The 12,618-nt window shown below is 45.3% G+C and overlaps 1 protein-coding gene across 1 annotated transcript in view; it reads left to right on the forward strand.

Moving 5' to 3' along the window:
• Positions 1 to 1,023: 1,023 nt before the first annotated feature.
• Irag1 (inositol 1,4,5-triphosphate receptor associated 1) overlaps positions 1,024 to 12,618 on the forward strand; it is a 73,010-nt gene continuing 61,415 nt past the window's right edge. Inside the window, exon 1 of the mRNA XM_042691737.1 lies at positions 1,024 to 1,251. Within this exon, the coding sequence (XP_042547671.1) occupies positions 1,063 to 1,251 (189 nt within the window). The 5' untranslated portion in view covers positions 1,024 to 1,062. The remainder of the gene's footprint in view (positions 1,252 to 12,618) is intronic.

Below are 12,618 nucleotides of genomic sequence, written 5' to 3' on the forward strand. Positions count from 1 at the left end.
CTCCTTGAGAGCTAAGATCACATCCTCAAACGAGTGTAGTAACAACTAGTAGAGTAGTGTGTGCTTGTGGTGAAAGACTGGTTCAGTTCATGGGTGGTTCATTTGGGATAAGATTTCTCAAAGGTACCAGTAGGGGTCGCCCTATTTCAGAGTTGAGTGGTGTCTATTCCAGGCAAATGACAAATGCCAAGATTCAGGGTCTCTAGTTCTTGAAACACAAATCAACTACCATTTTCTATTGAATCTTTTGAATATCCACAATGAACTGGACATCCCACCTGCTTCAAGGATCCAGGTCCAGAAATGTATGTATTGTCAGAGGATCTCTCAGTTGTGGCTGATGCCAGATCTGGGCTTGTCCTCTGTCATTTGGGCCTTTCCAATCCTTTCTGTGGATAGGAAAAACACTTAAAGGCACAGGAAGTGTTGGAGCTTTCTTCTAACTTTCAGCAGCACCTGGATTAGGCCCTAGGACACAGTAAGTACTCAGTAAATGACAGTGTTCTTTATTGTCTCTCTGGGGAGGAAGTCAGGACACTTAGCCAAGAAAGGCTGTGTGGTGCAGTGCAAATAGCCCTGGCCTCACATTGGGAAAATCTGGATGCAATTGCCTGGTTCTCTAAGTGACTTAGGATGAGTGGCTTCCACTTTTGGAAGCAGCTCCCTCATCTGTAGGACAGGATTCCTAACATGTACATTATAGATCATCATATGGATTCAATTAGATGAGTTAGCAATGCTTCAAGTGGCTGACGCTCAATAGAAGCTCAATAAATGATACAGAAATATCAATCTAATCCCAATGGAATATTGTCTATGAGTTATGGCTTTGAGGAGCCGGAGGCACTTTTTCTCCCTTCTAGAATAGCTGTGTTTACTGTAAGGACCAAATTAGATGCAAAAGGTCACTTCTGATTTTGTAAACAAAGCCAAAGAGCAGGAGGAAATGTGATTCTGAATGGCCGCTCCTAGCCTAGCTTGACCTCCAGCAGTGAAGCAAACTCAAGCAAGCTCTCTCTGTGGCTCTTGGCTCCTGGAAATGGAACCCAGCTTGGGACAGCGATGGGAAGGAATTTGACTTGTCCTTTTGGCGTCTCCCCAGCCTGCGGAGCCCAGGCCTCTTGGAGCATCTTTGGGGCTGACGCAGCAGAGGTTCCGGGCCACTCCAGCCAGGAGGCTGCAATGCCCCACATTCCTGAGGATGAGGAGCCCCCCGGAGAGCCACAGGCAGCCCAGAACCCCACTAGCCAAGTAAGTGCCTCTTCTTATCCATGGCTAGCTTGGCTGGGGGCCAAAACATTGCCCTGGTCCGAGGCTACATCTCTCCAGCTGGCCAGAGAGTTGTGACAGTCATTGCGGCTGCAGTAGGTGCTTGGAGAAGTGGGTTGCTTGAACATTGAGGAACTATTACTCTGAGCTTGCAGTGGGCTGAGATCTTGCACCTCTAGGCTATGTCTACTGAGGTTTCACGGGAAGTTTAAACACCCTGGCCCAGTAGGGTCCCTTCTGCACTGGAGAAAGGCATGGAAGAGAGAGTATAGTCATGTCAGGGTAGTGGACACAGCCAAAAGTCCCCTCCGAGTGAATCCACTTAAAATGAAGATCAGAGTTACAGCGTATATAGTGAAAATTTTCAGTGAAAACAGAGACTTGTTGAAAGGATATCACTGAGATTTTATTGTGCAAGTGAAATATGAAAACAGGCTATTTTTAGCTATTTCTATATTAGAAAGTACAAGGTTATTTTTTAAGTTGAACAAAGAATTAATCAAGTGTTGATGTTGATGATTTTTTTTTATTTTTTTATTTTTTATTTTATTTATGTTTTTATTGTGAGAATACCATACAGAGGAGTTACAATTACATGGGCAAGATAACAAGTACATTTCTTATCAAGCATTGTAGCCTCCTTGTTGTTTCCCCTTCCCATCCCTTCCCATACTCCTCCCCTCCCTCCACCCGGTCCTCCCCCCCACCCCCCACCAAAGTTGATTTTTAAAAATACCAACATGATAGCAGTTCTTCACATTTTACTTTATAGCACCTTCATTAAGAGACCATATAGTATGTAAGAGTTCCATTCATTTCCCCAAGGATCTCTTTAAATCTTTTAATATTCAAATCATTCCCTTTTTGAGTTTATTTTGTAGATTTTATTTATGTAAGCAGTTGTTCAAAGGAGTTTCAATTCATTGTCACTTCATGAGTACAATGTATCTTGATTAATGTCATCTCTTTCATCATTCTCTTCCATCTCTCCCAACTTTACCATCCCTTCATTTTTTCTAGTTCCATTTTCACATATATACATTGACTATTGTGTTTGCATTCAAATCATTCCCTTCTGAGAAATCTATCTTACCATCATCCCTATTGGATTTTCTCTTCATTGGCATCCATTCAGCTCCATTGTATCCAGAACTTGCACATGGAGCTTTCCATTGCGGCTTGCTTTGACTTCGTGAACTTTGTCGTTGATTTGCGCTGAACTCGTATCATCCTCTTCTATCTGTCATCCACACTGACTGGAGCCGCATGGGATAGAGACAGATATTTGCTCAGTGAAGGAAGAATGTATGTGTGAGCATTATTTTTCCAAATGGGCAGATTCTTAGTGAACATTTTCATGTCGTGATGGTATTTGTTTTCTTACACATTATGACTGTGGGAATTTAAATAGCAACTACTTAGAAAAGATCAGACCCTTGAAACTGTGTCCCAAGTTCATGAGATGCTGCAGAACTTTGTCCTACATGAGAGTAGCACAAGACACCACTCTGAAAACTGAAGCTCAAGCTTCGGTGATTTTGTTTGTTTGTTTTTAATATTCTATACCCACCCTGGGGCATCTTGGTTCATAATGGGGTGCTTGCTGCTTGGCAGAAACCATCAAGGTTGCCAAGATCTGGAAACTTGGAGATTAATGAAGGAGTGACAATGTAGAGCAAAACACTCACAGTTAGATTCAAGTATGACTGCTCTCAAAAGCATGACTTTCCTGGACTCTGTCTCACTCCCAAGCCCTGATTTTCTCCCAAAGCTACCATCCCTGGCTTCTTCCATTTCATGAACAATAGTAGTATTCTGGAATTAGATTAGATGCAAACTCTAGCTCTAAAATTCTGTGTAACTCCCCAAAACATCTGCTCTAAGAATAAACCATTCCTAACACAGTACTAAGAAAAGACCAGTGAAGATGCAGCTCCATCACTTGCAAACACAGGTTTTTACACTGAGTTCTGCTCTTAAAGAGTTAATTAAAAAGTTATTTTATGCTGGGAGGTGGACAATTCAACTGCCTCCTCTACCCTGCCTAACAATTGTGGGGGTCCTGAATTCAAAACCCAGTTCCACAAAAAAGGTTCTTTCAAACTGTATCCTCAGGAGAATAAAACGAGACAACACGTAAACTCACTGACCCTTCCAATGCTCAATGCTCCAACGCCCCATCACACGTAGGAACAACCTTAGGACAGAGTGAAGGTGAGATTCTGAGGGTGACAAGCATGAGCTGACTGTAAAGTGGAGGAAAGAGACCCCCGATTGGTCAGCACAAGCTCCCCGTAACAGCTTGACACAAGCTCAGTGTTCCCTGTGATCTTGAACCAGAACTCTCTGAAGGCCGTTTTAAGGCTATGATCTATCTCTGTACTTATGGCACATGACAAAAGTCTGCAGAGTCCAATGGCTTCTGCATTGCTAGAGCTTAGCAGGAGAAGGACATGTGAGGAATTCAAACCAGCTGGGACCCCAAGTCCAATCAGGAAAGAGCAAGCACAGCATGTAAGAGAAGGGGGACTCTGCAGTCAGACCTAGCTGGTATCACCTTCAATCCAAGTTGCTCTGCATCCTGGTCCAGAGACCTTTGAAATCAAGTCGGGTTGTGCCTTGCCTGTAGTTCTTCATGTCTTACCCAGGAAAAGCATCAGCTGCTGCCTCCTCTATCCTGTCTGTTAGCCCAGCTACAGACCGAAGGACCGAAGGACCAAAGGACTAAGACACTATAGATCCCCAGAAGGCCCGTGTGAGACTCAATATTCTTTTTACTCTCTATCCTTATTTCCAGGCCTCTCTGAGTTTTGCAGAAGTGAATCAGACATGGGCCCCGAAAGGATTTCTGCCTCTATTGCACACATTGGGCTCCTCAGGCAACCAGAGCCTCAGGGGAGCGTCAGGCCTCCTGAGCCACCCTGAGGTCTCCAGGGGCTGGAGCCTGAATCCCTGGGAGTAGTGGAAGCAAGGCAGCCAGGGAAGCGGGGCTGGCCGGGACGCAGCTGGAAATCCTAGTTCTGTGTGAATTCCCACTCTGTGAAGCAGTCAAAAAACAGAGCATCCTTCTGAGTTTACAGCTCCCTGGGGTCCAGTCCTAGTTTTGGATGCTCCCATCCCAGCCCCCATTTCCCATCATTAACAAGAGCACTAGGGAAGGCCTCACACACAAACAAAGGCTACAAGACCACATTTCTGCCCTGCTCTCTTTCTCTCCGTTCCATCAGAAGCTGTAATTAAAGGCCATCAAGAAACAAATCCTCCTAACAATAAACTCACTCTGTCCAGCTATGTTCAGAGCAGTGTTCTCTTGGTTGGCTGGGACATAAGAAAAGGAGTCAAAGGAACAGTTTGTAGCCAAATAAGAGAAGCTATTAGAGCATATACCTGGGGCCTTAGGGGGCCACTGACAGGCTGTCAGAGGTAGAGGATCCTCAATCACATCTAAGCCCCTACTACACAGCAAAGCTGTGATTCCCTAAACCAGTCACCATTGGCAATTTCTGGACCCCAGATTCCTGAGTCCCCCAGACCTACAACCTGGGAATCTCTAGGGGATGGTTTTGGGAATCTCTACGAATATTTCCATGACAAGAAGCTCATGACCCACAAGGAGTCTACCTACGACTGGCCAGCTCTGTCCTGGGCCATGGAGGATCTGCCTCTTAAGAGTTGTCCCTCCAATCCTGCCCTCTGTAACAGCTTGCAGCAGGACAATTTCCTGCAGATAAAAGAAGCAACATCTGAGTCTTTTCAGAGCCTCCTTAGCTCCCCAGTCTCTTCTCCCCTACTTCTTCCTCAGGACACTTGTAACCTATCTTCACTTCACTGTACAGCCCTCAACTCCAGAAGCAGTTTGACCAGTGCATTAGGTGATTTCTTGAACAACCATGTCAGGAAGCCAACTCAATGGGACAGTATGAGCTCAGAGATGCTTGGCAAACTGGGGTGTGAAGAAGCTCTCATTAGCAGTACAAGCTTGATTTTCAATGGCTTTGGCCTCCCTGTGATCCTCTCTCCAATTCTCCTCCAGGGGTTCCTAGAAACTCCTAGGGACAGGTCAGTGTGAGCTCAGATAGACCTTACATCTTCATATTACCAACTCTAGCTTCTCCCCCTAGCACCTGAGTCTGCCCCCAACTCCACTGCCTACAAAATATGTGGCTATCCAGTGATCACAACCAACCAGGTACCATTTATCACTTAACTTACAATCAGGCCTATGAAGGGCTGTTTCATAGTTGAGGAAACTGAGGCACAGAGAAGTTAACTACCTTCCTGTAAGATCACACTGCTAAAAAGTATCAGGCCTGGGATTTGAACCCTGGCATTTGATAACACTCCTATTTGGTGGCCTGTTCTGAGCACTGCCTTTTTTGCCTCTGAGTCCTTTATGAGGACTCTGGGGCCTTGGCCAGGGGACATTGTCCTGTGCTCCTTAAGCCACTTTCTGAGAGAAGTGCAGATGTCTGTGTCCTGTGATTTCCAAAGCACTGAAGCTTGTGGCACTGGATCCTACTCACCTCCTCAGCCTACCATTCCCTCAGGTGTGCAAGCCCAGGGGCCAGGGAACAGAACTCCTGGCCACACACTCTGTTAAGACATTTGTGACTTCCTAGTTCTCCCTCAGCCAGATATCAAAACAGCACAACATGGCACATGTAGATTCCTAAAAACAAACTGCCTTGCTCTGACCTGTCTTAGGCCACAGCCAGGAGGCAGCTCTGTGTCTCCCAAGAGACTCCCTCCCCCGCTCCCCTTCTTTTTTGTGCTGGCTCTGGGGCATGAACTCAGGGCCTGGGCACTTTTTAAATTTTTATTGTTATTACAAAGGTAATATATAGAAGGGCTAAAGTTACATAAGTCAAGTCATGGATACATTTTGTTTTAGACCATGTTACCTCTTTCCTCACTCTCTCCCTGAACTTCTCTTGTTTAAAGTTAGTGTTCTACCACTTGGACCGCAGCTTCACTTCCAGCTTTCTTTAGTAGTTTACTGGTGATAAGAGGCTCATGGAGTTTCCTGTCCAGACTAGCTTTGACCTATGATCCTCAGATCTCAGCCTCCTGAATAGCTAGGATTACAGGTGTGAGCCATTGGCTCCTAGCTAAGGCACTCCTTTTTGGTGTTCAGTTAGACATTGATGTTTAGTCCTGCTGTGCAGTATCTTGTGGCTTAAGATCATTATAGAACTCAATGAACCAACTCACCTTTCCCCATAGTTTAAGCAACTGAATTGAGAATGGATGGACTCTAGAGAAACAGCCTTTTGCATGTAGCCCTAAGAAGGAGCTCTGCTTGTGGATCCCCTAGACCTTTAGGCCAGGAAGCTATTGGGCTCCTCCTCTTTGGACTTACAATTGAAAACAAGAGGAAATGCCACCACAACAAACCAGGACTTTCCTTCCCTGTTGGTGGTAGTATAGTCAGAATTCCATCCTAGCTTTATTCTCAGTCATTGGTCTGCGTCTGATCCAATCTTGGTGGTCTATCCTCTTAGAGAGATGACCAAGCAGTGTTCTCTAAGCAGGCAAGGGGTTCCAGAAGGCACACGGAAATATTTCTGGGTCCTAGATATACATATTATAGCAGCGTGGAAGAGAGGGAAAGTCCATCCCACATAAATTATTCATCTTGTCTGTTTCTCATCTATAAGACAGAACAACAGTAATAGGGACCCTGTCTACTAGCATCTGGAGGATCCTCTCCCTGTGCTATCCCAAGATAATCCAGGGTTTAGTAATATGCTTTACTAGATAAGCCAGTTTCTCTCTCACCTTCCTTGAGCTATAAAGGTCTTCTCTTCACTAGCTGATAGGTTCAGTCTGCATTACCCATGGCGACTTCTCCCTACTGGCGGTAATAGTTTTATGACCCAAAGAACCAATTCTTTATCAGGAATGAGGGGAAGATGAAATTCAGAATGTATACAGAACACCTACAACCTGGTAAAGGCTGTGTATAACAGCGTCTCTCACCTACCAGCAGCTGGCCCAGAGAGACCCCCTCAATACCATGCTTGGGATGAGCTAGACAGTCTTCTAAGCTCTCTTCATGCAGTAACTTCACAATTCCAGCAAGCAGGTACTTTTAGCTTCCCATTTTAAAGGTGTGAAAATTGAGACAATTACATATGCTCACATCACCAGAAACCAGGGAAGGAAGTTCTTGAATATTCTATTTAGGGTTTTGAATTCATCTTCCCCAAGGTCATTTCTGCTGTGTAGATTAGCCCTCCAATAGCCATGGCTAAAACACCTGAGAGCATCTTAATGGGAGGAATTACCTGTTTGGTTACAGTTTTAGTGGTTTCATTCCATGATCCTTTGGCTCCATTGTTTCTGGGACCCTGGTGAGATAGAACATGGAGGAGCCCATGTGGTAGAGCAAAGCTGCTCACCTTAAGGTAGACAAGATGCAGAATGCACAACAGGAAGTAGCCAGGGATGACATTCAGAACACTGCTTCCCCTCCTACCTACTTCTCCTCCTAACGTTTCCAGCACTTCCCAAAATAGTGCCACTAGTTGGGGACCATGGCTTTAACTCACAAGTCTATGGGTGAACATTTCATGTTCAAACCATAACATCAGATCTTTTATCCAATGAAATCTCTTCAAAAAAGTGATCAGGAAATCATTAGTGATGGGCAATGGAGGCTCATGCCTGTGATCCTAGCTACACAGGCAGGAAAGTCCATGATACTCTTATCTTCAATTAACGAAACAGTTGGAAGTAGAGCTATGGTTCAAGTGGTAGAGTGCCAGCCTTGAGCAAAAAAGCTAAGGAATAGTACTCAGGCCCTGAGTCCAAGCCCTACTTCCAGCATACAAAAAAGAAAAGTATTGGGGCTGGGAAGGTGGCTCAGTGGTAGAGCACTTGCCTTGCATGCATGAGGCCCTGGTTCGATTCCTCAGCACCACATAAGAAAAAAGAAAAAAGCTGGAAGTGGCACTGTGGCTCAAGTGGTAGAGCGCTAGCCTTGAGCTGAAAAGCTGAGGGACAGCACCCAGGCCCAGAGTTCAGGCCCCACGACCGGACCCGAAAAAAAAAAAAAAGAAAAGTATTAGCATCTAGTGTATGAGATACTGGGGAAATCTGTTGGGTGCCTGTTTTATCCTATCAAGGAATATTCTGAGCATGTCTATTTTGTGGATGAAAACACTAAGTCTAAGAATTTATGTGATTGCCAAAGGTCACATATATTGTGGTTCATGAAGATTCCAGCCCAAGTTTTCTGCTGAGGTATTCTGTCAGTTTGCCTCTTTCTACCCAGCAGTAAAGCTTGTGCTTTGAGCAACAGGGGCCCCAGGTGTGGGGAACAGGTGCTGGATGTCTTATTCTCTATGGAAAGGAAGCTTGGTGGAGGGTCGAAAGGACAGTCATAGTGTAAGAATTGTGAGGCTAAAGCTGTAGGGGTGTCTGGGTCAAAGAACAAAATGTTTCAGAGGTGTTCATGGGTATAGACAGTCAGGAGAGAATATTAGTGACTTATTCCCACTTCCTTTTGCAAAAGATGGAGTAGCCTGCTCTTCTTCGTTCCTTTGTTGTCCATGTTAGACTGTGGTGAGCTACTGAGAGTCAGGGGTTGTGTCTTTCATATGTATGTATCTACTCTCAGCATAAACTGTGGGAGTGAGGGAAGGAAAGAAAGAAGGAAAGGCAGGGAAGAAGGAAGGTTTGGATGGCTGTATGGCAGCGTAGGTACATGAATGATTGGCATCTTGGATGATTGAATAGCTAGATTGAGGAATGGAAGAAGCATTGGGAAGGGAGGATAGAAGATGATGATGGATGAAAGGCTCACTCGCTAGCTGAATGACTCTCCACCGTCTCAGGTCTATGCTCCTGAAGTGTATTGGTATGGAGCAGAAAGCAAGATAATCTTACTACAGATTGCTGACTTCTGGGAATAGAATGAACAATGTCAGGGAAAAGGGTCCAACAGAGGCAAGGCAGGCCTTGGACATATGGAAGGATCCACAGGGTAGACACTAGAGGCCTTTGAGGGGCAAGGGACTTGTTGTCAGTGCTTGGCAGGGAGGATTCCTATGTCCAATGGTCTTTCTCTCCCATGGCCTTTGGACTTGCTGCTGGAATAATGATTTTCTTGTAATTCCCCTGAGGGTCCTTTATCCTGTCCTAAGAGCACTAGAGTCGGTTTACAGCTGAGGCCTCTTTCTTCTGAGGCTGTGTTTGCCTGCCACCCCCTCGGCTCTAAGAAAGGGAAACAGGGACAAGGGGTAACCAGTGCATACCCACCACTACCACCCTCACGTTTGTTATTATTATTGTTATGCTATCTGTTTCTGGCTTGAAAACAATTGGAAAATGTCATTTCTTTGCCTCATAGGATGTTTGAGAACTTCAAAATGGAGTAGTTGAGTAGTTTGCTGGAGTTCACCGAGTAGGATTTCAGTCTCTAGATTCCAATGGGATACCCAGCTTCTCTCCTATGCCACACTACCTCCCCACAGGACCCCCCTTTCCTGGGGGTGTCATCCAAGGACCCTTCCAGGAGCTGCACTCCCCAATGTCTGCCCCCTAGCTGGGGCTATTTCTTAGTTTCCTACCCCAGGCTGAATCATGTGATATTGAGGATTTGAAGCTAATATTTCCATCTATGACACTGGCCTATATTTATCCCTGTGTCCAGTGCTTAGGAAACTATTGTGCATTCCTGGGAATTTATGGGTGAAATAAACATTTAAATGTTTCTATAAGATTTATTTGAGGGGAACAAAATGTGACCTTCTGGCTTATAATTGGGTGAGTTTGCTGGGCAATAATCCAACCCCACAGTGTTTGGTTGACTCCAGGGAAGCGGAATGGACCCCTGGGGAGGCTGAGCCCATGGACCAGTAAGAGAGGTAGTGAGCAGACAGCACTCTCTGACCTTGTTGTCTCCTCTACGCTGTGTATTTAGTCTGGACTGGCTTGAGGCCTTTCTGGAGGAAGAGGTACCTTCCATAAGGAACTAAAGGAAGAGATGTCAGAGGCCTGAAGGAAACCAGGAGCAGGGGAAGGAGACAGTTGGATAGAGGCACGGCACTATGGGGGGAACACAGCCTGAGTAGAAGCTGCAAAACAAAGGAACAAGTTCGTTATGTGGTGCAATAGGGTTGAAAAGAGAATAAAGGAAAGTTATTGGTGACCTACCTCACGCTCAGGACCTCGCTTCCATCTTTTCACGTCATCACCATGTTTTATGAGATCAGGAGGCCTTAGAACCCCACTTTGTACATGCATCTCCTGAGTCTCACTCAAAGGATTGCTACGAGGATTAACTAAGGAAACTAGAGCTATCTGCACAGGGCTCAGCATACGGGAGGCCTGTGTAGCCACCCCTTCCTTGCACTATGTTTGCCTATATTCATTTCTGTACTTCCTAATGTCTTTGATCTATGACCCTCACTAGGCACTGTTTGAGAAGCAGCTGGGTAAGAGAGGGGTGGAGCCAGTGAAGAGGGTCTTATTGATGGGCTTTTGGGAAGTTATTGACCTGAGGGCTTGCATGGTGAGCCATCCCAAGAGAGATGCACCCTTTCTGGCGCTATGACCAGAAAGGCTAATCCAATTCCCAATGAACTCTGACTCCAAATGGTTGATCAGGCCAAGAATCAGTTTCCTGAGAAGCAGGTGGCTCACTCCCAATGATAACAGGTGAGTATAACCCCTATCACACATTGACCATTCATTCACTGGGTACCAGGAGCTCATCTGTAGCTTTCCAGGCAAGGTAGATAGATTTGGGGAATGTAATACAAATGGATACTTGTATTAGTGGGACATACTAACACTAAAATGAATGCATTGTTCATTTGAAATTCAAATATCACTGGGCTTCCTGTACTTATTTTTATCTGGAAATTCTATTTTGATAACAACCTATTTATTTATTTATTTATTTTTTGATAGCAACCTATTTAAATCCTTACAACTTCTTTGTGACATTTATAGTTATTTTGTAGATGAGGTAACAGAGGCACAGAGAGGGGTAGTAAGTTGCTCAAGGTCACTCAGCTAGGAAGAGGGAAGCTATATCAGACCACAGTTCCTGAGCCTGAAGCCTTGAATTTCCCAAGCCAGTATTTTGCTTGGCAGACTCTGTATCTAATCATGTGCTAACTACCTGAGCACTCTTTTCAAGACTTTGTCTGCTACTTGGAGCTCAGAATGGGAGCAGGGACAGTATTTACAGTGTATTAAATCCTGGCAGAATATACTGGAGGGGGTCTCTGAAAACTTCCTTCATTCTCTGAGATTACTGTCTTCCCAGTACCTGCTAAACTCAAAGGCAACCACACAGGATAAGAATGGCCCCAAGCAGGGCTGGGAAGGTGGCTCAGTGGTAGAGCGCTTGCCTTGCATGCATGAGGCCTGGGTTCCATTCCTCAGCACCACATAAGCAGAAAAAACAAAAGCCGGAAGTGGTGCTGTGGCTCAAGTGGTAGAGTGCTAGCCTTGAGCTGAAAAGCTGAGGGACAGCACCCAGGCCCAGAGTTCAGGCCCCATGACCAGACCCCCCCCCACAAAAAAAAAGAATGGCCCCCAAGCAGGACACAGTTTTACAGAAAACTTGAAGTTGTCACAGCTTGTCCACCCATTCAGTAAGCTAATTAGGGAAAGAACATTGATTTTATTGCTTGTATATCTTGCAAGAGTGCAGTGGAAGAAGAGAGGAAGGACTCCCCTCCCTACTTCCTTCCGGGATTTAGAGGATTGCTCCTGATGCTTTATGCCTCCTGGGTTTCGAGCAGTTTGGAATTGTGTGTGTCTGTAGTTACATGCGTGGCACTCATTATCCATGGCTTGGTTTGTTCTGCCCATCACTGTGGGCATGTCTGCTCTGTTCCTCCTATGAGTCAAGTGTTATACCAGGCAGCCACTGTCAGAGAGCTGCTCTATTAGAGAACGTTAGCCAGCAAACAATGGAAACTCCAACCAGAAAGCATCTCTCTCCACTGCCTTAAAGGCAATTTACCTGGTGTATGCCAATATGAGGAGGAGGACAGTGCTGTCTATCAGTTGGAGAGGGAAAGATCTGTCCACTTCCCTCCCTTCTATGGTGCTATGTGGAAGCATTGCAGAGGTCTGCCAGCTTCACCCTGGGCCAAAGAGCTGAGACCTGGCCACAGCAAGCATCCCATAAATGTTTGCTGGCAGAATGGCCAGAATAAGGGATAAGAATATGCAAGTATTCACAGACTCCATCCTTTTCCTAGAGTCCAGAGAGAAGCCAGCATGAGGCTTTTTGTCCTCAGAGAAAGTTTTTGTTTGTTTGTTTTTTTTTTTGCAAGACTTGTAAACTTGAATAAGGCAGTCATGAAAGCAGAGGCTGAGAATATC

Source organism: Dipodomys spectabilis, unplaced genomic scaffold (genome assembly GCF_019054845.1).
Source record: "Dipodomys spectabilis isolate Male_0828 unplaced genomic scaffold, ASM1905484v1 ptg000145l, whole genome shotgun sequence".
In the NCBI taxonomy this organism is placed as follows: Eukaryota; Metazoa; Chordata; class Mammalia; order Rodentia; family Heteromyidae; genus Dipodomys; species Dipodomys spectabilis.